The 25,032-nt window shown below is 39.2% G+C and overlaps 1 protein-coding gene across 1 annotated transcript in view; it reads left to right on the top strand.

The window, feature by feature from the left end:
- ghrhra (growth hormone releasing hormone receptor a) overlaps window positions 1–24,965 on the top strand; it is a 48,130-nt gene extending 23,165 nt beyond the window's left edge. Inside the window, exons 4-13 of the mRNA XM_085439440.1 lie at window positions 2,807–2,907; window positions 3,303–3,400; window positions 4,006–4,138; window positions 7,359–7,512; window positions 13,726–13,786; window positions 13,914–13,983; window positions 14,953–15,047; window positions 19,122–19,251; window positions 21,057–21,098; window positions 21,321–24,965. Of these exons, the coding sequence (XP_085295566.1) occupies window positions 2,807–2,907; window positions 3,303–3,400; window positions 4,006–4,138; window positions 7,359–7,512; window positions 13,726–13,786; window positions 13,914–13,983; window positions 14,953–15,047; window positions 19,122–19,251; window positions 21,057–21,098; window positions 21,321–21,467 (1,031 nt within the window). The 3' untranslated portion in view covers window positions 21,468–24,965. The remainder of the gene's footprint in view (window positions 1–2,806; window positions 2,908–3,302; window positions 3,401–4,005; window positions 4,139–7,358; window positions 7,513–13,725; window positions 13,787–13,913; window positions 13,984–14,952; window positions 15,048–19,121; window positions 19,252–21,056; window positions 21,099–21,320) is intronic.
- The last annotated feature ends 67 nt before the right edge of the window (window positions 24,966–25,032 follow it).

Raw genomic sequence — 25,032 nt, 5'->3', positions numbered from 1 at the left:
TTAATAATGAGCTTTTGCATTTAGCAATTTTTATATTTACACATACGTGTGTAAATAATGCACATATATCCACATTAAGATTTTTATTAGCTTTTTCTTTGGTTAAAACAATTACATGTTTTGCGACTATTAAACTGGTCCTTATAGGACAACAAGTAAACGTTTAAAATGACGCACACAGACAGCAATATTGGTCTGTTGTATTGTTACAGGACCATTAGAGGAGGGAAAGCCACATTAATTAACGAGTAATGCTCTTTCCTCCTTTACCTTGATGGAAATAACGGCTCATTATGATCTGAATTGCTGATCACCCAAACAAACAAGAGGCTTTGCTTTCAGCTGCACAGTTTGCAGCATTTGGACTCCAGTCGGTTTCTGTTTGCTCAGAGGAAATAACGAACAAAGAAAAAAATCCTCCTGTCATTTATTTTTATGCATCTTTGTTCTGCTAAACAGCAATTCTGCTATTACCTATGCGCTATCTCTGGCAAAGATATTTAAATACACAGTCCCACAAATACCAGATGAATTTCTCCTGTCACCCGCTGTATCCAAATGAACTTTAACCAAAAGCAGACGTCAGTGGACATAAAAGAATAAAACGTTTTTTGACTCAAAGCACGATGAACCGAAATAGTCTCAGAGAAGAAATACTGGTGCAAGTGTACCGGACTGATGACTTAAAGCTTGTAGGTTAAAACAAGGCGTGTAAAGCAATTGTTGATGAAAATCTGGATCTTGCTGGTAGTGGTGTTGGTCACCCGCCACATCTCGGACCCATACAGGAGGACTGCTTTCACATTAGTGTTGAAGATGTGCTGAGATAAGGCTTTGGAGTTCCAGATGGGTCGCAGGGTGTTGAATGCAAGCCTTGCTTTGTTGATTTGTCTTCATCTGCGCCACCATCACTGTTGACTATGCTTCCTAGGTAGATGAAGCAGTCAGTTTCCACCAAGTGTTTTCCCTGTAGCTGCTGTGGATGTTCTTGTCTGTTGTTCAGCCGCAACACCTCTGTTTTTCTGACGTTGATCTTCAGGCCAGTCTTTTCTGCCTCCTCAGCGAGCCGGGTAAGCTTTTCATCAACAAGTGCTTTCGACACATCCTCAACATCAGATGGCCTGAGAAGATCTCGAACACAGACCTGTGTAAGAGAACCAGCCAGAACCCGGTCGGTCAAGACATCAAGAAGAGAAAATGGGGCTGGATAGGCCACACACTTCGAAAACCAATCGACAACGTCACAAAGCAAGCACTGGACTGGAACCCACAAGGAAAAAGGAAAGTGGGGAGACCCAAACAGACGTGGAGAAGATCTGTCGAGAGCGAAGTGAAGGCCGCCGGAATGACGTGGACCCAGCTGAAGAGAACGGCCCAGAACAGAGTCCGTTGGCGTGGTGTTGTTGTGGCCCTATGCTTCACCAGGAGTCTACAGGAAAATTGCTTTGATTGATTTGTAAAGCAATTATGATTCAATATTTAATTACAAAGGAATTAATCAGCTCATGGTTTCACAAGCATTTTGCAAATTTCTAAATATTCGTATTTTTTCCCCCTTTACACAGCTGCCGGGAAGCATATCATTTACTTAAAGTACGTCTCTTCGATATGTTTTTGTGAAAAAACTGCTGCAGTGTGAAAATAGGCTGCCCTGAGATTATGGATGAGGTTCTGCATATTGTTTAACTGTCCAGCCAGCAACTTCTGTTCCATCTCACAGTGTTGCTTTTGGTGTCATTAGTCAAAAATCACTGTAAACTGCTGCTTTGTGCTGAACAACAGATATATTGTCAGAAGAAAGCACAGTGGAGACTTTAGACAATAAAGGACCAGATATTTCCAAAAGAGGTTGGAAGAGACCAAAGTGAGCTTCAATAGACTGAGTAGAGGATTTGCTTCAAATATAATGGAGAAAAAGAAATTAAAAGATGATAATGGTGTAGCAGTTATTAGCCCTGAAGTTAAAAAGGAAAATATACCTGCAGAGTTTCAGTAGGTTTCAGTAGGTTTCATACAACACCTTTTTCTTCACTTTTCAAAAATCCTAAAAGTTAAACTCGACCAAAGGAGCCAGAGTGTAATTTCAACCGCATTTCACAACAAAAAGGGATGCGAATAACACATTTTAATTCAGGTAGATTTAAAATAGCTCGTATTGTCAGTCAGTTGTGTTGTAAAATGTATGAAAAGACTAAAAACCAAGACAGAAAAGGACACTTGGTGTAACAAAAAGGTTCACTGAGCTTCTAAACCCAGGCTTTCAAACAAACAGCCTGTAGGTCAGAACTAGCCCATCAGACTGTCCCACTGGAGGAATTTGAAAAGTGCCAAAATTATAGAGAAAGAGGGCATTTAGCAGTTTCACCCAAGCATCGTGTTGAAAGCTCATGGTCAGGAGACTGACTGAACATTGTTGAGATCTCAGGGTGTTCATCACCATGTTTTGCAAATGCATGGTGCATTACATGTGAACATTTTCAGCAGGTAGTTATATGTCTTTATAAGAAAGAAACAATTTGAAGGTGTTATTTACAGGTTCCCATGCAGTGGTTATGCGACCCATAAACTGAACTGAAATTGCCGCTTTCATTCTTGAGACAGAAAAAGTGGCTCCAAGTGGTTTGCACATTCCCCTTGCAAACAAAAAGACCTCCGGTTTATTCCTGGAAGGAAACACCAATCCTTTTGGGGTTGTGTCAGGAAGGGCACAAAAAATAATAAAAGAACAACATTCATATATTTGTGCGATTGAAACACTTGAAATTAACTGTCTCCTTGCGTTCTCTCTTTGGATTCCCCACATTAGGGTATGTTTACAGGAACTGTACTGCTGACGGTTGGTCGGAAATGTATCCACCCTATGAGGAGGCCTGCGCGTTCAGCGATGACAGCGAGCCTGAGTCCGAGGTATACGGACATGTGGTTGTAATCATGCCAGTCAATGAAGGATGAACATATTGTTTCTGCTTCCTCTATCGCTGTTTCCTTTTTATGTCAGACCTATTTGTAGTTAGCTGTGAGGACCTTTGTTCCAGGAATAAATGTAAACAACTCAAGGGAAATTACAGGTCCTGAAATTGTTTATATATTTAAATAACCACACAGTTAAAAATACATCTTTTTCAGTGTTTCAGCATAATTACTGCTTTTTCTATCTAAAGCTTAAACAAATTATTATTCATTCATGAATCTTATAAAGAAAGAACCCTTGAAGTTGCAGCAATCTGAGTCAGACTCACAGCTTCAGACTTTTATTTTGATATTTTTCTAAACTAACGGTTTCTCTGTTTTCCTGTCTCCAGACGAGTTACCTTTATACCTTCAGACAGGTTTACACCGTAGGCTACGCCACGTCACTCATCTCCCTCATTACAGCCATCGTGGTGTTCGCAGCCTTCAGGTTAGACCAGAGCGGCACACACCACCATCTGCACCCACAAAAGGCCAATAAAAGGGGAAATTTCTATGATGCAGACACATTCAGGATTTGTGTGGTTAGGACAGCATCTTATAATTTTAGGAAAATAAGATAAGAGATAAGATAAGATAGAACTTTATTAATCCCTCGGGTGGGTTCCTCTGGGAAATTCGACTTCCAAAAAAAGCACAGCAACGACCAAAGTTACAGTTACAGAACTGTTATATATATATACACACACACACACACACACACACACACACACACACACACACACACACACACACACACACACACACACACATATATAAATACAGAGACAAATATAAATAAAATATACAAAGGGGATAAATAGAATAAATAGGAATAAAAAATAAAAATACAAGTGAATTGCACATTTCAAGTATTGAGTCTATGCATATATAAATATGCATATATTCAGATGATAAAGCCTCAAAGAGCCTTTGTAGTACAGAGGATTATGAATCATCTTACACATGCAAATTCATGAAGTTGTTTACCTTCTTCTTCCGCCTTATGAAATATTAATTTACATGCAGTGTATGCTTTACGCTATTGTTACGCAGGAAGTTCCGCTGCACCAGAAACTACATCCACATCAACCTGTTCGCCTCCTTCATCCTGAGAGCCAGTGCCGTCTTCATTAAAGACACCGTGCTGTTTGCTGATGAGACCCTGGACCACTGCTCCATGTCCACGGTGAGGGCTCTAATTGATGTTTGCATCAAAATAGATTCCCACATGCTGTGTGATTGAGTTAACAGTGGAAACAGAGAACGAGGAGGGGAAGACACGTGGCAAAACGATGAGAGGGAAATACTCTCATTAGACTGATGAAATCTTTTAGCAACAATTTAAGATTTTTTTTTTATATTGGAAAAATGAGAAAATATAGGTTTAAATCTACAGTAGATAGATAGATAGATAGATAGATAGATAGATAGATAGATAGATAGATAGATAGATAGATAGATAGATAGATAGATAGATAGATAGATAGATAGATAGATAGATAGATAGATAGATAGATACAGTGGGGCAAAAAAGTATTTAGTCAGCCACCGATTGTGCAAGTTCCCCCACTTAAAATGATGACAGAGGTCAGTAATTTGCACCAGAGGTACACTTCAACTGTGAGAGACAGAATGTGAAAAAAAAATCCATGAATTCACATGGTAGGATTTGTAAAGAATTTATTCGTAAATCAGGGTGGAAAATAAGTATTTGGTCACCTCAAACAAGGAAAATCTCTGGCTCTCCCAGACCTGTAACGTCTTCTGTAAGAAGCTTTTCTGTCCCCCACTCGTTACCTGTATGAATGGCACCTGTTTGAACTCATCATCTGTATAAAAGACACCTGTCCACAGCCTCAAACAGTCAGACTCCAAACTCCGCCATGGCCAAGACCAAAGAGCTTTCGAAGGACACCAGGAAAAGTATTGTAGACCTGCACCAGACTGGGAAGAGTGAATCTACAATAGGCAAGCAGCTTGGTGTGAAAAAATCAACTGTGGGAGCAATCATCAGAAAATGGAAGACATACAAGACCACTGATAATCTCCCTCGATCTGGGGCTCCACGCAAGATCTCATCCCGTGGGGTCAAAATGATCATGAGAACAGTGAGCAAAGATCCCAGAACCACACGGGGGGACCTGGTGAATGACCTGCAGAGAGCTGGGACCAAAGTAACAAAGGTCACCATCAGTAACACACTACAACGGCAGGGAATCAAATCCCGCAGTGCCAGACGTGTTCCGCTGCTGAAGCCAGTGCATGTCCAGGCCCGTCTGAAGTTTGCCAGAGAGCACATGGATGATACAGCAGAGGATTGGGAGAATGTCATGTGGTCAGATGAAACCAAAGTAGAACTTTTTGGTATAAACTCAACTCGTCGTGTTTGGAGGAAGAAGAATACCGAGTTGCATCCCAAGAACACCATACCTACTGTGAAGCATGGGGGTGGAAACATCATGCTATGGGGCTGTTTTTCTGCCAAGGGGACAGGACGACTGATCCGTGTTAAGGACAGAATGAATGGGGCCATGTATCGTGAGATTTTGAGCCAAAACCTCCTTCCATCAGTGAGAACTTTGAAGATGAAACGAGGCTGGGTCTTCCAACATGACAATGATCCAAAACACACCGCCCGGGCAACAAAGGAGTGGCTCCGTAAGAAGCATTTGAAAGTCCTGGAGTGGCCTAGCCAGTCTCCAGACCTCAACCCCATAGAAAATCTGTGGCGGGAGTTGAAAGTCCGTGTTGCTCGGCGACAGCCCCAAAACATCACTGCTCTCGAGAAGATCTGCATGGAGGAATGGGCCAAAATACCAGCTACTGTGTGTGCAAACCTGGTAAAGACCTATAGTAAACGTTTGACCTCTGTTATTGCCAACAAAGGTTATGTTACAAAGTATTGAGTTGTATTTTTGTTATTGACCAAATACTTATTTTCCACCCTGATTTACGAATAAATTCTTTACAAATCCTACCATGTGGATTCATGGATTTTTTTTTCACATTCTGTCTCTCACAGTTGAAGTGTACCTCTGGTGCAAATTACTGACCTCTGTCATCATTTTAAGTGGGGGAACTTGCACAATCGGTGGCTGACTAAATACTTTTTTGCCCCACTGTAGATAGATAGATGAAGGTATAACCGTAGGAATGATTTCCTGAAGTGGTCTTTATGTTAGTGGGGTCTGAGGGAGAACGAACTCTGTTGGCTCTGTAGTGTGAAATGGAGTGGGTGTGTCCATGATGGACAATAGTTTGTCAATGCCCTCCTGTCCTTCTGTGACTCAAACGCCTCCAGATTCTGGCCACTGATGAATTTGTTGTTCCTGCTGGCATCTCTGGCACAGATGCCACCCCTCCAAGCAGACAGCAGCACTTGCTGCTAAAAATTGGTCTTGCCGTTTTGCCTCAAACACTGGAGGAACTGAGGTTCCTCAAAAAATAGAATCCAATCTGTCATTCATGTGAACACCCTATTACCTGTAGCCGTCCACTGCTTCAGTCACCCATCATGCTAATTGGCTTAGTCACCGGAAATCAACCACTATCTCTTTTGAGTGGCTGAATTTCAGAAGGAGGTGGTTTTCCGCCAAAGTACTACACATAGCTCTTCATCACCTCCCACTCCAGCCCTGTCCCTAATACACCCAACCACTGCAGTGTCATTAGACGACTTCTGCAGGTGGCATGATTCATTCATGTGCTGGAAGTCAGAAGGTTATAGAGTGAACAGGAATACAGACACTTCCGTCCTGTATATATTTTGTATCAGGATCTCCTTATATAGAATGTACTGAATATGCTTTTTTTGCACATGTGTGTGTTGGATTTGGAGAAAAGGTTTGTTTCTTTTTTCATGAATTGATTTTAAAAAACAGCCTTTGTGTTTGTTCCTTATTACATGTTTTGGTCTCGGTGTCCATGCTTTTTATTGCTTTTTTGTCATCTTTGGTTTTTATTCTCTTGTGTATCTTTGTGGGGTTTTTTTTGTTTATCTTTGTTCACTTATTGTTTGGTGCTGGTTTTACACTTTTGTGTTTTTGTGGTTATGTACTGCACATCTTCCTGTTGGTTTATATCTCTAGATTTTGCTAATTTTGTGTTCCTTTTTTTTATTGTTTTATAAATTTTAATTTCTTTTGCAAGTCTTCTCAAATTGTGATTTTGTGACTATTTAGGTAGTTTATTTTTGTCTTTTTTTTAATTGGTTTGAGTTCCTTGGTGCTTATTTTGTATTTCTTTGTACTTGATTGACTTCAGTTGAAGTTATAGCAAAAGTAGAAGAAGAATCAAATTTTTTTTTGTCACTACCTTCCCTTTTATTACACAAAAAGATGTATTATTATGTTAAATGATGACGCATCCAGTTTTTCTAACTTTGTTTTGTTGTTTCCTCTCTATAGAAAGCGTGCAAGTCAGCCGTGGCTTTCTTCCAGTTCAGCATCCTGGCCAATTACTTCTGGCTGCTGGTGGAGGGCATGTATCTGCAGACACTGCTGGCTCTGACCTTCGTCTCACAGAGGAAATACTTCTGGTGGTATATCCTGATTGGATGGGGTGAGTAAGAGTGACTGAATTGTCTTTACAAAAACAATCACACACTGTAGCTCCAACACAAACACTAAAAAAACACAGAATAAAATGTGACCCACAGACAGATTAATATTCAAAAGGGTTATCTAAAATCATTTGTTAATCATGATCAGCTCTAGCAATAAAGCAAATATTGGTGAAATAGAGACAGGGCCATAGAACACAGAGGCTCAGTTGAAAGGGGAGGTGCTATAAATATGGTAGAAAAACTTCTTTTTTGTTACAAATAAGCTCAGTTGTGGATGCAAAGACAAACAATTTGCTTTTCTGAAAATATGCTTAGAAAGTCAAAATTTTTTTGCCTTGTTTTGCGGTTTTGACTACTGAACAGGGTGTTTATTATCCTAAACAGTCAATTAACACCTTTTGTCCTTTGTCTGTATATGTTTATAAGTCCCATGACTTGATGTTTTTGCTCACATTGGAATATTGTCAATTTGCACCGACATGTCAAATGGGCAAATTAAAATACAGGCTTCCTTTGTTTCTGTGTACAAAAGCACAGCCTCTATAATTGTGTTACACAAATTAATACAGATTATTTTTTAATTACACAAAAGTGTAATTCTCCTAGAATTAAATGGGATTTCATTGTGTTTTAAGGGGTACAAACTAAAGTTTTTACAGGAAAGAAATTTTTTTTAGTAGTGTGTGACTTTGGGTAATTTAAAAGAAATCCAAATAAAATTTTCCACAGCTTGCACTGTGCAAAATACATTGAAATTCAATTGAATAATATGGGAAAACACCCTTTGTTAACACCCGTATGATGTTAACTTGTTAAATGGATTGCAGCATTTAAAAACAAATGTTTTATATAGGCAGGGAGGGACTGGTTAAAAAAGGCACTTCACAAACTTTATCTATTTAGTGGTACTCTTTAAAAAACTAAAACTATTAAATAAGCAGTATTCAAGAAGGATAGTGAAAGAGGAAAATGTAATACATACATTTTAAAAATGTAAAAATGTAAAATTGTGGTCATAGCCTACAACAGTGATTGGTTTTCTCGCTACATCCCGGATGTGTCTCTGTGTGAGAAAAACACTATAAATGATTGATTTGAATGAGCAATATTTTCCAACTTGAAGAGACTGTATCCTTACAAACAGGATGCCTGTGAACTTAAAAAATGGAAATACTTGATAAATAATTGAATCGCTGTTTCCAGGTAAAAGTAGCATTGAAGCCTCGAGTCACACAAAAGGTCCCTACATGTTTTTTCTAGAGCTACACTAGCTGATCATCATGTAGCCTGACAAATACACAACAGCAACAGCTCATCTAACCGTTAAAATATCACATGTCAGAGACCATTAAAAGATGTAAAAGTGATTAAAATAATCATTAAAAGATATTCTTTTGGTAAGCGGAGAAAACACAGCAGTTAGCATGTTAGCTGCTATTAAATATTCAACTGGTGCTAGCGAGCCACTTTGACCTCCACACACAGTACTGCTCATATTATACAGTAACTAACTAGCTTACACAACTACACGTTAAAAAAATAGCCAGTAAAACATCAAGAACTTATCATTAGCTGTATATTTTTGGTTTCTCCATTTCAAAGAAGCTCTCAATGGTTTTCTGAAGTCCAGAGAAGTGTGATCCAGTGCAAATCATCATCATCATCATAATCGTCGTCATCTCTCCAGGCAGCCAGCCCATTGTTAATTCTGCTTATGGCAAGTTCTTCACTTGAGGTCTCACTCCTCATTGTTTCTGTCACCATCATCGGCCACATCTGCTAAAGGTCCTGCAGCAAACATGTCAGACGTTTACAGGCTTGCCAGCAAATGCCTGAAGGACCTGTCAAAGATTCACTCATATTAACTCCTTAATGAAGAAAAAGTAAAAAATAAAAATTGACTGTTATTTAAGCAAAAATGTGTTAAGCTCCACTGAAAGTTTAATAAATACATGATTTTTTTTTTATTCTAAAACATCAGAGTAATGTAGGTAAAGGAATAATTTTCAAGAACAAACAAATGTTTCCATCGTGGCTTTTGCTGATTTAAAGTCAAGGCGTCTTGTTGCTTTTCTGTCTCTCGTAAATGATGCTGCTGGAGAATAAGTGCCATCAATTGCACATTGTGATGTGCTCAATTTAATATATTCAGCTGCAGAATAGGAGATAACAGGGGAACAGTATGAAAACCCCTTTCAGTGCCTTAAATGGATTAACCCTTTAAAGCCAAAACTATTCCCAGAAAATTATAAATTTTGAAGTGAGAGAGTTTATTGGACCTTTTGACAAAAACATAATATTAATTTGACATTTATTTTACAATTTATTTAGAATTGTCAGGGGAAATTTTTAAACTAATGATAGAAGCCTCAAACGCTTACAAAAACTCATGTATCTAATATAAAGCACTAGGTGTTAAGGGGTTAAAGTCAGTATTATCACACATTATCTTCATATCTGGGTTGGAAATCTATTTTTACACAAGAACTGAGCCTCCAAAATCCTGGTAGCAGTTTATTTAGGCAGCAGCACAGCCCTAAAGATGAGTGTAGCGCTTGTTTTCCTCGGCCCCCCTTTTATTTTCTCTCCCATCTTTTTTTTTCTTTCTTAGCTTTCTATGGATGTTTTGAGAGGTTTCCATGTTTTCTCATCCCTTGTTCCTAAGCCAAGTGTTTTCCATTGTCTTACCATTCCCATCCCACTGTCTTTTTGTTTTGTTTGTTTCATGCTGCTGTATATTTTCCTATTCAAGCCTGTAATCTCATACTCCACCGCTCCTGTCAGTCTCATATGGTTCCTGTTACCAAAATATAGCAGCTTAGTCCAGCCACACAGAGCTAAGCAGAAACTTTTGTTAAGTGCAGCAGTGAAGGTGAGAAACAGCAACACACTTACCTGAAACTTTTAGGCAATGTCCAGCTGGCAAAACAAAACCTTTCATGCCACGTGGGCTTTTTAAATCCTCCGCTGAATGCCAGTGCAATGCTGCATTCACACACGGTGGCAGGGATATTTCTGATAAGGCGATGAATGGAATTTATGGTAAGATATAAATGGATCTGACCCTGAGGGCTACAAGCACGCCGCTACAGTTTAATAAAAGAAGAGGTAGGTCATCAGCATTCAGGCAGACATTATTATGATTTCACGTCAGGTCTTGTGAGCTGTTGTTAAAGGTGCTCCACATGCAAACAGTGAGTCACGCTGAGCAGGATGCTGTAGCTAGCAACTGCTGCTCAGCTGCTTTGACAGGAAGTTAAGAGAGGAAAGTGAAATCCTCCACCGCTGTCAATCCCTGCCGGAGATCAGTTGATTCTACACCTTGTCTGGGAACTTGCACTTGAACCGTGATAATTTTTCCAGCTCCAATTCACAGCAGCACTGCTTTATAAGCCTGAACTGCTAATTTTAAAAATGGAATAGCACTGAATTCATGGGCATGAGACAATATTAAAAGTTATTATTAATAAAATAGCATAAGTTACACCAGGTAGTTTATCTCTGATTAACAACCTCCTTAACCTTTTGGAGAAGATCTCTTAATTGTGAGATTAGTCATAATTACAATTGTGAATGCTTCTTGGGGCTGTGCTTCAAAGCAGGTACAACATACTCAGGATATCTTTCCCCTCTCTCTTCTCTGACATCAGCAATCAGCCTAATCAGTCACACAAAGGTGGTTATAATTTCAATAAGTTAGTCCACAGCTTCCCAATCTAGCTGCAAGGGTGGTTCCCTGGAAGAGGCGGAAATGGAGGCATCTGACCAGTCAGTAATGTGAAAGGTTTACAGAGAGCAGAGTGACTGATTCTTAACAAGGAAAATCAAACTATGATATTAGAAAAAACTGTTTAGGCACATAATACAGTCTGAAAGCAATGGAGTGCAACCAGTTCAGCTCCTGAGCCGTGTGAGTGGAGGAGCACTGTACAGTAGTGCAGTATCAAACATGCTGTGTGCACTTTAAGCTCTCTTGAGCCAGCTGGCAAAAATGCAGACTGTGTAAGCCTTATTAATATCACCCGTTTATCATTAAGGAATACATTTATTAAATGTATGTGGATGTGTGTACCGCAGTGATGAATTTGTTGAGAAGTTTTGTTTACAAGGATTTATTTCCAACGGTAACCAGCGACGCAAGACTGAAGTGCAAACATGCACACATACAGCACCACGTCACATCACAGTGTTTTTGTTTTGTCCTTCTGAACTGTATGACTCAACTTGAATCACCTCATCGCTCACTCTACACATGACATGAAAGCGTTGCTGTCCCCTCCTCTGTCAGAGAGAAATGGGGTGAGACATCAGGCCCAAGGTCTCCTGCTTTTTTTACTGCCTTTTCTGAAGCTTAGTTTTTGTTTTTTTTCCTCCACGTTGAGAAAAAACATGGACAAATAGCTAATCGTGCATCTTTCACCACTGATTCAGGTTTAAGATGAGGCAGTATCAGAGTCCAGTGCTGATACTGGACTCTGTTGTGAATCCTGCCTGTGTTCAGAGGGTTACATAGGGAAAAGTACCCATAACAATGAGAATACATGGCTTTAAGGCCAGCTCAAGACAGAGCTTGTTTCAGTCAGAAGTATTACACAAGTTCGTCTGTGTTTGGAAAAATGACTCTGTCCTCTTTATAGATCAGACTTCTTCTGAAACATTCATGGTGTGATTTGAAGCAGTGTGTGAAGGAGGAAGCAAAATTTGTTCCGTGTTGTGGCATAGAAGCAGAGCCTGTGTCATGCTTAGTTTATGCTACCCCGATTGTTTCGATTTATGGAGGGATTTGTCCACGGAGAGGGGTTTTCAAACTATGTAAATATGCTCCCAACAGTCGTCCAAAATCCATGCTGCATGGTGCTTGACATGGATGAGTGTGTTCGTTGCTGATCGGTTTATGAGTAGGCGGGGACAGGGAAGGTAGCAAAAAGGTAGAAGTTCAAAAAAATTCCACAAATTTCCCCAAATCATCTTCGTGTGCTAGAAGTTTACTATTCTCTGCACCTGATGGACCCACAACAACCTAATCTGATCACAGGCTGCCCACACTGCCATTGGTGAACCATAATTTCCCCATAAAGATGAGCGGAGCTCATCAGAGAACCCAGTGGCTAGCCTATTAGCTCAATCATTTAGCTTGTGTGCACCAAACATTAGTTACGAATGTAAATGATTCCAAAGATCTCAAGAGCTAAATCGTTGTCAGATGATCATCAGTGGTTCCAAGATTGCATTTTGTCAAATGAAATCCCAGTTTTGTTGTAAGAAACCCTGACGACTTGTCACAGCAAGTGTTAAACTCCCCCCAGAAAAAAGAAAGTAATGAGCACTATTGCTCATATTTTGACTCGTAAGGTAGTTCAAATAATTCTGACACTGATCTGTATCCATACCTGAACGTGCCAGTTGATTTAGCAAACACAAAGACTTTAGATCATTTTACTATCATGTTCTGGGAATGTTTACACAGTCTTCTGCATAGTCGATTAATCTATAGGCAGTGATTTCACCTGTCTAATGTTGAACATGACCCACAAGTTACCATGGCGATATAACCTGGTAAGAAAAAGAAAAAACAGAACCGCTATTACTGAAAACCCAGGATTTCCTTATTCGCCTTATTTTCACCCAAGAATTAATGCACAGCAGTTTCAGCTGTTGATAAAAGGATGATTACTTAATAAATTCGACTGTTCCCCCAAATTATCATATTTTATACCTGGACAACAGATGTTGGGTTGGTGATAGATTGCTTGTGATATTCCCTATACAAAGGTACAACAATAACAGCCATAATAATGCTTAAAAAAATATGAAACTACACAGATGAATATGTTAAGATATGTAAATATTTTTGTCCTGAATGTTTTTACACAAAGCACCTGAGGTGTGTTTACGTGTGTGCACACGAGTGGTGCTCAGACTGTAACCACGGTGGCTCTGATGCGTCTTATCAGCTTCTTTCTGGCTTTACTATCCTGCTCTCTCGTGTCTCCTGCTTTTATTCTCTGTGTACTCCTTTTTTTTTGGGCATGAAACAGATGCAGGTAGCATGGAAATTTTTTTACACAGAGTCAACTTAATATTTTCTATGCTTGTCAACAAAGAAATATGCAGCAAACAGATGCGTTTGGTCTGGAGCAATGTTCGGATTGATTTTACTTGACAGGTAAACAGAGCATGCATAATTAATTCCTGCCCTTACGTTTTAGGGCTCCCATCTACAGTTCTCATACTGTGGGTTTTGACCAGATTCTTCTATGATGACAGAGGGTATGTTTTTACTGTTGTTACTTTCATATTTCTGCATTTTATTTAAAGCAGCTTGCCAGTCCATGTGAACTATTATATCTATTTTTGTAGGTTTAGTATTGCACTGACATTACATTTGGCTTTACAGTTGCTGGGATGATACAGACAATGTTGGCATCTGGTGGATTATTAAGGGACCAATAACAGCCTCACTGCTGGTGAGTATAGGAGTTAAACACCAAGTACCTGATAAACTTGCCTGTCTGGTTTTTTGTTTTGTGGTGGCAGATTTACAATTAAAGTTTTACAATGAAATTTTACACTAAAGTGGGATTCTTCAGGCAGAGGAAGTGCAAGTTTGTGGCCCTTGGGGCAGTGATCATGAAATATTAAATAATATACCAGCGATGTTTTAAAATTTTAGGAGCTTGTTAAGAAACATGTATTGGTGGTTTTGTCTTTTAAATCCTTTGATGTCAGATTTTCTTTTGTCAAAGCTAAAGGTTAATAAATATTTGCCAACATACTGAGAGACAGAAGTTTTCTTGCAAATCACATTTGTTCCTGGCACAAGTTTAACTAGTTAATTAAGATAACTTTACTTCAGTGAGTTGGTAGAAATGAACATCTCTGGCAGCCATGGTAATATTTCAGTTAACCGAGGTTGTTTACTCACCTGTACTTTTTCTGGACTCGGTCCACTTCCAGACAAACTCCAGAGTGGTTAGTTTATAGTGAGGATCTGATCCAACTTCGAGCCGACCCAATTTCCTGGTGTACGCTGCAAGATTGAGCTAAAAGCCTCCCTGAATTCTTTACGTTTTGCATTATGAGATGCAACAGAGTTCTGTATACATTCAGAGTACATTTTTTTCCTGAAATATTACTGTGATAAATATGATAAACACATTGATTTTCCACGTAATCAACTAGTCCAGAACATAGTATCTTTTTCCTGTATTTACTTTTCTTGCCTCAGACACATTTGGCCCATCAGCGGAGTGAATGTTCTCGTTTGCAGTGACACATTGTGGTTCACTTTGTCTCGAGTTCAATAGTAATCACCTTTATCCTGTGATGATACAGGATTTTTTAATTTTTCATTCCCCTGTGATAACACTGAATGTCTTTTAACTAGTGTGTATCTGATTTTGCCATTTAGGCCACTGTGCATGTTTCTCTTCCAGATCAACATAGTCATCTTCGTCAACGTCATCCGGATTCTGGTTGAAAAGCTTAAATCTTCTGCCATGACAGGGAACAATGACACTGGACACTTTATGTGAGTCACGAGGAGAGATTATTACCGTGGGACAATGTGGGGCACAGTGTACAATGTTGTGCTAGTGCAAAATTTTGTTATAGCTGGTTTTTAAAAATATCATGCAACAGATCCAGATTTAGCTGAACTGTTTACATGTGGCTGTCTGCACTTGTGTATTCCCTCTTTTGGTCAAAATTAATAGAAGAACAGTCCGTCGTTCTTGTGATACAAAAAACAGAGAAAAAACTGCATCAACAAGTTTCTCGACTACTGCCTGTTAACTGAAGGACAGCAATATTCTGAAAAGTCAGTATGCATTTGCGTCCTGCAGGCCACCCTCCTAATCTCAATAAGGTGCATAAAATTCACAAGACAAAACATTAAACAAAATAGTTCAAATCACATTAATACAAATGAAAACTTTTCCAGAGAAAAAGAAACACTCAAAAACACCTGTTCTGTTTGTTCATCATGGCAACAACAGCTTACAAGCCCACACAGGACATGCACCCTAGCACCCTGAAAGCACCTGGTTGAAAAGCAGGAAATTTTCATCTGACTCTGAAAAAATGACTGGTGCTAGTTTACTGCAACAGTCTAATGAACTTTGTGATTGGGTTTGCTGCACAGTGTAGTAAATGCTAGTTATTTCAGCCATTTTTATCTTTCCATTCATTTTCTTTGGTTCAGAGTTTAAATGCTATACCTCCTGACTGTAGCTAGGTAACTAGATAGAGTTTGTCACCTACTAATCAGAAGGTTGGTGGTTTGATCCCTGGCTGCTCCAGTCTGCATGCTAAATATCCTTGGGCAAGATATTAACCCCAAGTTCCTCTGCAGTGGGCCCATCGGAGTGTGGATGTGTGCGAATGTTAGATAAAAAACACTTAAACACAGAAAAAAGTAAATGGGTGAATGAAGCAAGTTGTATAAAGAACTTCGAGTGCTCAGGCAGAGTAGAAAAGTGCTATATAAGAACCAATTATATGATTACGATTGATTGCCCCCAATGAGACGGCCTCTTCTTCTTTCTCTTATTGGATAAGAGCCAGGCTTTGAAAAGTGTAACTCAGTGTTGATTTATGAGATGTAAGGAACCAATCAAAATGCTGAACATATGCCCCTCGCAAAGTGGGACATATGATCACTCTAGTCACAAGTTATTGATGTGACATATAATAGCTTTGATTTGATAAAAAGCGTGCTGCTCTTTAATAGAAGCTGTAAAGTAGTAAATTAATATGAAAACCAAAAACCTTTAGGGCAGCAGTAAGGTAAGAGGAGTCTGTGAGGATGGACTGCTCAGGAAGGCTGTTTTATCTAGTGAAAATGAGATTTGATAATACGTCTCAGCAGGAAACCTTACAGCTGATGAACAGATTTCTGATTGTGAGGAAGAAAAGAAGTAGCTTGCACCAATCAGCTAATACAGCACTCTAAAGAGCTCTGAACTTACCCCAGTGTGTGCATGTGTGATGTCAGGAAATGATGAAGAACAAATAACCTATCAGATAAATTAGTTTCGATATCCATACATCTTACATAGGGTGCTGAACTTAATCTTAGTGCTATTTTGATAAACCATCATTTTAATAATCTGTAAGTTTAAAATTTAAACACTGTACAAGAATAAAATTTGATTTCTTACAGATTACATTTGTACTTATAAGAAATGTCTTGTATGACTGAAAAATAAGATCAAAGCCACACTTCCCCTCTCTGATGCAATCTCTTTCAAGTTTTTTTTTTTTTTTTTGGATTGGATATGCTCTGTGAGTTTGCAACTTTCACCGTCTTTCTTTGAAGCCTGGATGTGAGCCAGCACATCACAAGTATAGGTTTGAATAAATCAAACCAAATTCACACAAATATTTAGAAACAACTGTAAATTTTGTGTATTACATTTTTACAGACATATATTGTGCCCAGAAGACTAATCCTTTTTCACTTTTCACCAACGTTTAATCTTGTTCTCTCATGTGGATGAAAGTCGTATAACTTACTGAAATGTCTCAACTATTGGAAGGGTTGAAATCTGGTTTTATCCAATTTATCCAATCGCTCAGAAACTCAATACATGTAGGGATCTAGATTTGGCCAAGACGACCTGCTGAATTTCAAATCAAGCAGAATGAGGAAGAAAGGGGATTTAGGTGACTTTGAATGTGGCATGGTTGTTGGTATCAGACAGGTTGATCTGACTGTTACCTAAACTGCTGATTTGCTGGGATTTTCCCACACAACTAACTCTAGGGTTTACAGAGTGTGGTCAGATAAAAAGAAAAGTTCCAGTGAGCATCAGTTCTCTGGCTGAAAATAACTTGAAGAAGAAGCAGACTTGCCCGGTCTGATTCTGAATTTTTGTTGCGACAGATGGTACGGTCAGAATTTTGCAGAAAAATAAATGATAAAAACAAGACTGGCTTATGACATAATAACTTTTATAAGTCAGGTGAGGTAGCAGCCTCACCTCACCATAGTGGCCATGCAAGATGATCTACGCCCTTGGTAAGTTTTAAGGAAAAAAAAATATGGTTTTGGTAAAAATAGATCCATCGGCAATGTGAAATCCCAGAAATAAAAATTTCTCACAATATCATATTTTTTTCCGCCCCGATTTGCAATGATACATCCCAAGAACTCCATGACTTGCTCACTTGCTATTAGCAGAACTGTACCATCATGGTACCATAATGAAGATCAACGTTACAAGTGTCTAACACCAACAAGTGGATACATGAGATAATTTTGGGCTTTACTTATGGGAACCTATAGCTCAGGTGTGAGTTAAAAACATCATATGCAGAGAAAAGTGGTTCAGCATTAATAAAGCTGAGCTTTAAATCATTTTCTTGCACTAAACTCTTTATAATTCAGTTGGATAAATAGTAATTTATTTTAACATGTAAACCTTTTGCTGGGTGTTAAGTGGAAACTGCTAACTGAGGCAGTAGTATGTAAGAAGAAAAGGTGAGGGGGAGCTGTTTAAATCCCTTGACAAAAGTTTGAACGGCTTCTTACACTTTAATATAATATATGCATACATGAATCTACTGCAGCAGCAGTGAAACCCTGCTTCACCTGAAAGAATCCTTCTTTCTCTTGACATCTGGCTGGTGCACATTTGTGCTCAGCTGAATTAATTTAGAATGAGAGCATATAAAAATAGCTCCAGATTCCAGAAATAGATGTTACCTACTTTGACGTGCGACAGGATTGTTCCACCAGTTCAATGAATGTTTCACAGGATTAAAAGCCCCGCCTGTCGTAGGAACTTAAATTTGATTCAGGAGGAACCTTGGCATTCACACAAAGGCACAAATTATTCACCTGAAATAAGCTGATAGCTCCCCTCCATCTTTAATCTTTAAGCAGTTGAAGCTGTGATAATATTTCTGATTAGAGCTATTTTATGGTTTAATCTGACTATCTAGATGACTAAAACATATACTGCAACATCCTCATACATGTGAGAGTGTCACTGAGGAAACTAAAGTGAGAATAAAAAACACACACATGTCAGTTGTTAGGATAACAGCTGTCTGTTGATCTCTGATGAACTGGATACTCTTGTGAGTGGATCTGTACCCAGCTAGGTTTTCCAATCTCAATAGGATATACAGAAAAGTAAATGATGAAGAGCATAAACATGATACTTATCTCAGTGTCTTTTGATGATGAAGCAGATGTTGAGTTGCTCTTTTCAAACCACATTACTTGCGGGAAACCGTTTCAACAAAATGTCATAAGAAATTAAATGGCAACATTTACATGATATTTAGACATCAGTGATATGAGCTGAACTAAGCACAATGTGTTCAGGTTTTGTGTTTTGACATTTTAATCTTTTCCACTGATTGGCCTGATGACGATGTTGTTTTAAAGGTCAGTGTAATGAAAATCTGACACCACCATTGTAGCTTTGATGAAACCTGAATGACGCATTTAGTCTGTCTGGCATTTGAAACTTGTACCTCTGACATGACTGAAAGTAGCTGACCATACTGGTAACACACTGTAATCTTTCAAAGTGTTGCATCATTATCTGGACTTATTTTTTATTTTTCAGTCCTTTCTTTTTGCTTCACTCAGGAGGCTGGCAAAATCCACCCTGTTCCTGATTCCTCTGTTTGGGATGCACTACACTGTATTTGCCTTCTTGCCTGAGAACACTGGAGTAGCAGCCAGACTCTACATCGAGCTGGGACTGGGCTCCTTTCAGGTATAAAACTTCAGAATCACAGTTCACAAAGAATTGCTAAAAATAAATAACTCACATTTCTCAAGTTGAAATTCTTCCCAGCAGATTTATTTTCCTTGTCACATTAGAAGCACAGGTGTTACAAATCTGAATCATCATGGAATTGATATTTATACCTGTGCATGCACAATAATAACTAAAGCTCGTCGGCTGAAGGCCAGATGAACTTATGTGATGGTGAGGTGTCTGCCATCCATCCCTCAGTCTGTTCCAGCACCTGTCCCTCTAAAATTCACTGAATTCTCAACTCGATTATTATATTTTAGAGAAACCTGCGCACACTGATATCCTATTGTATCTTCCAATTTATCAAGATTATGCGCAAAGTTAAAACAGGAGGTAACAGAGGGATAAAGCTGATGAGTGATCCCATGTAGACATTCAGTTGTAGTTCATGGAGCTAGGTTAAGGAGAGAGGTGATATCAGTTAGCAGCAGTATGGGTTCATGCCAAGAAGTAACACTACAGAACTTGGAAAGAAAAGCATCTGGACTGAAGACGTTTCACCTCTCATCTAAGAAGCTTCTTCAGTTCAAAGAGCAACTGGTGGAGAGTCCCAGATTTTAAGCCCTACGGGAATGTCCCCAAGAGGGTCTGGCACTCTCGGAAGTTTCTCGGATGACAGCTGTATAGTCCAGACACTTTTCTCACCAAGCTCCTTAGACTGCAATGATCTGGATGACTGAGAACCTTCACAGACAACACTACAGATAAGATATTTGAGAGAGTTGATAGAGAAATATAGAGAAATATAGAGAAGGCCAGAAGGAGCTTCACTGTGTGTTCATGGATCTAGAGAAGTCATTGATTGTGTGCTTGGAGGAACTGTGGTATTGTATGAGTATATCACTGAGGTGCAGTAGGAGACAGAGACACAGATGAATTCAAGGTGGGAGTAGGACTACATCAGGGATCAGCTCTGAGGACCTTCTTGTATGCAGTGGTGATGGACAAGTTAAAAAAGGAATGAAAGTCAGTAGATACAAGACACAATACAGGGTGCACAGCAGAAGTGAAGAGGAGAGTGCAGTCAGGGTGGAGTTGGTGGAGATGAGTGTTGGGATGATTGTGACAGAAGGATAGCAGCCAAAGTAAAAGGGAGGGTTTACAAAATGTTAATGAGACCTGCTGTGATGTTTGGTTGGGATATGGTGGCACTGACAAAAACACAGGAGCTGATCCTGAAAGTGGCAATGTTGAGGATGTTAAGATTTTCATTGGGAGTGACCAGGATGGACACGATTAGAAATGAGAATATCAGAAGGAGGGCTTGAGCGATAGAGACACAAGGTTGAGATGGTTTGGGCATATGTAGGAAGAGTACATTCATATGAATATGTGGCAGAAGAGGATACTAGGAATACTAGATACTAGGAGAAATGGAAGCAGATGATCTGTTATGGCGACCCCTAAGAGCGGCAGCCCTTGCTGGCTGAAATAATCACGGTCATAAATAACCACTCCATAATATTTGTGCATGTGTAAGACTATAACTATGTGGAATGTTGACATTTATGCAGCACAAAATGTATCCCATAAACATGACAAAATGAATTAACAAACAACAATAAATCAGCAACCGAATGACTTCTTAAAAGCCTGCAGCTTCATCCTGTTTTGCTTGTTTGTTCTCTGAAGTTATTGTGATGCTTTGTGCAATTAAGTGTTAGCAACACAAGTCACTGTTTTCCCTTAAGCGGACTGTACATGCAATCAGTTCTTACTCTTATGATTTTATCTTGAAACAGATGTCTTTTATGTTGCAGGGGTTTGTGGTGGCGCTTCTTTACTGTTTCATGAATGGAGAGGTAGGCAAATGGAGGGGAAGCTTGTGTAATAAAAAAAAGTCATACAAACATTTATCATAAATAGCTGCCCTGAGGTAAGAGCTATTCTTTGGAGTGAAAACCTCAAACACATTTTTTGGTATGGGTAAATGGCAGCATTGCAGAGACATTAACCATTTTGCTCAACAGGTGAACAAAAAGCCTAGGCATCTGTAACTTTCTGCAATTTCTATTTGTTTGCAGGTCCAAACAGAGCTGCGGAGGTGGCTGTGGAAGTGCCACAATCAAAGTCATCTCACACCAGCTAAGAGAAGCATCACTCAGATCACAATTCGGACTCATGGGGGGCTCGGGCTGCCTGCTTCTAGTGGCAACATCTCTTCTGTATGATTTCAGAGATCATTAATGAAGAAAATGTTTCACAAAGGAAAAGGAAGGGGAAAAATGAATCAGTCCTTGGAGCTGAACATGCTGATGACATTAATTCAACAACCCCTCTCTAAGAACAGGTTACCAGAATGAGCACAGGTGAGTGAGGAGGAAATGTATCAGGATGCATTATACTGATTTCAGAAGCAGTTGTGGCTGCAGTTTAAGGATGGTACAGCACACATTTCTCATTTGAAACACAGCGTGCTCTTTCTTGGACCGTCTCCGATGGTGGTTGATTTGTAGGGATGTCACGGTGCCACAGAGGAAAGAGGAAAACCTGGGGACAGAGCTGGCCCTGAGTTAATGACTGAGCAAAAATGTTGTGGAATCATATTTAGCATTTGCAGACACATGACGACAAACCTCAGATGTTAATTTGTCTGCCATTTTGAGTGTGTGAGCATGGTGACATTGCAGTAATAATGCTAATAATAATGCTAATAGTAATGCTAATAATGATACTAACAGCAATGTTAATAATAATAACAACAATGATTATTTTATTTAAAAAATGCAGTTACAAAATTCCTAGTTTGGATGAAACAGGATGTAATGTACAAGTCCAAACACAGGCAAATATCTTACAGTACATTCACTCCTGCATACACACATTAGAAGAACAAGAACCAAAAATAATGGGAAAAGACTAAGGAAATGTTATACTATAAAAAATTTGGTTTTAACTGTCATATAAGACAAACCACAGATTCAACTGACCTGACAGTATATGACAGGGTTACCTCCAGTAGAAACAGAACTGGACAGAAGGGGAGTATGGTGTCACAGTGAGGAAATGCATGGAAAAGCAGTTGGTTCTGCAGCAGGAGGAGTGTAGAGAAGCTAAGTGCTTAGCTTGTGTAGTGATGACAGATGAGAACTCCATGGTTAGCTCATCCTTTTTCTCCAGTTCCTGCTTTACCTGGCGGAGGTCATCTTTTAACTGTGTGTATGCTGGCAGGCAGTGTCAAGACACTGTCATAATAGTGCTTAACAGCTGTTGAAGGTAGCAAGCACTTAGCAAGCAGGCTGAAAACAAAACAAGGAGCTAGGCTAACACTGACCCCACCTAATAAAGCCACCAAACCAGGTTTCAGGAAAGGTGTCAAGTTGCAGCGGTGACAGTAACACAGTAGCAAATTGATCAAAAGGAAATTACTAAATCCACCAAAACACAAAATTCAAGAAAAACTGGCCTAGAGGCCAGTCAATAACTACCTGGCAATTACCAGTTAGAAGGAAAAAAGTTTATTTCCCAACGAGTTAAAAGTGTTTGCTGGAGGTTAAACAGGCCTATAGATAGGTCAGTAACCACCTAGCAACCCCCAGTTTCTAGGGAAAAATGTGTATTCCCCAACCTTGTGATTGCTTTCGCTGCTAGCATGCTGCTATGGTCATCATTTGAATGAAAGTGATTTGTCTACAGACGTTGTCTAGTTAACCCCTTTTTCCATTAATACCTACTCGGATTGACTCACCACGACTCGCCCACGTCTTGACTCGGATCGACTGGTTTTCCATTACAACTGAGTACCACCTAATGTGCATGGTCATTGTTATAGAAACGGGGCGGAGCGTTGATAAATACACGGTTAATGTATGAAATGAATGCTACAACAAAGGTGGACATCGAGGCAAGAATATACCTGCTGTTCAGTCTGTGGCTTTTCATCAGACTTGGGGACCATGGCATTGTTTTTTGTAGCCATTTCCCCTCGTTACCAGGTTTCAAAATAAGTGTTTTTGATTTTCGTGAATGGGATGCTATCATGACTCATTGAGCGATGCCCCTGACTAGCCAATTGGCGGCATGCAGTCTGACCACGTCACATTTTAGCAAAAGCTCGGTTCACTATGAACCCTGGCCAAGCAGGTACTATGTTAGTACCTGGTCCAGATACTATGAACTAAGAGAAGACCCTGAAAACCGTGGTGAACCATGGCAAGTCGATCCGAGTAGGGCTTTTATCTCAAGTAAAAACTGTGAAAAAAAGTGGCGACTGTGTGTCTGCAAAGTATAAGTTGTGCCTTTTAAAAAATGTGGGCTGCAGTGCTGAAGCTCCTTGTTTAGACATAGAAATAGACTGTATTTATCCCACACTGGGGAAATTCATATTGTACAGCTGTACAATGGTCAGCAAGAGAAGTGAATTAGAGACGTATTAGAGAAAAAAAAAATCTTTGCTTTCAATTACACCCAACAGCCTCCAGGAACCACTAATGACCAGTTGTCAAGTGATGGGTGTTTTTCATCATTATGGAAGACAACTTTTGAGCAATGGGCTCATGACATGAGAAACCTCAATAGAGACAGCTGTGGAAACACTGGATTTGGGAAATCGCTAACATATGTGAAATAGTTCTGTGCAGCAAGCAGCAGGAGCAGTCTATGCTGGAAACTTTTGAAGGACCACTCTGGAGTTGTGCGTGCTTGCTCACTTAGCATTTCACTGACTGAAATATATATGTTATGTATATCTATATATAATTTTTTAAAGTACTGCGATCCAGAGAGTCCAGGACAAGCATTTTGCATTGCCATTAATTGGTACATCATGTTTTAACTTATTGGTTTGATGATGAGCCATTGGATTTGTGAATATTTATTTGCTGCTTTCCACATATTTATGGTGTTGTCAGATGTGATAAATCATGAGCATTTGATGTACTAGTTGCACTTAAAGAAATACCAAATTATTAAAAGAGTGCCTGGCATTTACATAATACAATGTCATAAAATGGTTGTGTTTAACAACACTGGGCTGGTTACCCACACTGACAATGATCCAAAGTTACAGCACAATAAAACATAGCACCTCTTATTTGTGCATTCAAGTGCTCCTCAGGTGGTCCAATTTTTGGAGTTTGGAAGTCATTTTTCAGAGTTCTGTGTGTTCATGTGCTTTTACAACACTTCCTCACCCCAGGGTGTCAAATTATGCCTTTCTGTGAGATGTGCCTGGGGTTGCAGAGATGCACAAGATGTCTTTTCAGACTTTCTGTGTTGTTGTTCCGACCTCAGGGGACGTTCACGTGATTTTTCTAGTCAGTATATAAATTTTATAGTAGGTGTGCACACACATACGTATTGAGAATTGTACAACCATTAAGCCTTTGCATTTGTAATTATGTAATTATTTTAAGCAGCAGTTTGTTAGATTTGCTCACCATAAAGACTGGGAACAGCTTGCTTAATTATATTTCCTAAAGTAATAGTTCATCCAGCATCTCTGAAGTTAAGTTTGGTTTAACTTCATATGCTGCATCTCAGCCCTGCACTTTTTAAGTCTTTATATTCAGCAAAGCTGCAGACACATTAGTGTACAAAAATATTTCACTATACAAGATCTTTAACACAAAGATAGTACCAGATTAACTACACACAATTGACATCAAACACTGTAACAGTGTACCCGTGCATGTAATGCACAGTAATAGATGAACATTTGTGGTTTTAAAAGTATTCAGTGTTTACTTTTTCCATCTAAGAATAGGATTTCCTTTCTATCAGAATTTTAACCAGGAC

The sequence above is a fragment of the Copadichromis virginalis genome, linkage group LG18 (genome assembly GCF_057382275.1).
Source record: "Copadichromis virginalis isolate Kocher_CV1m ecotype Utaka linkage group LG18, C_Virginalis_male_GT1.1, whole genome shotgun sequence".
Classification (NCBI taxonomy): domain Eukaryota; kingdom Metazoa; phylum Chordata; class Actinopteri; order Cichliformes; family Cichlidae; genus Copadichromis; species Copadichromis virginalis.
The sequence above is the reverse complement of the archived record's forward strand: the minus strand, read 5'-3'. Positions and strand labels throughout refer to the sequence as shown.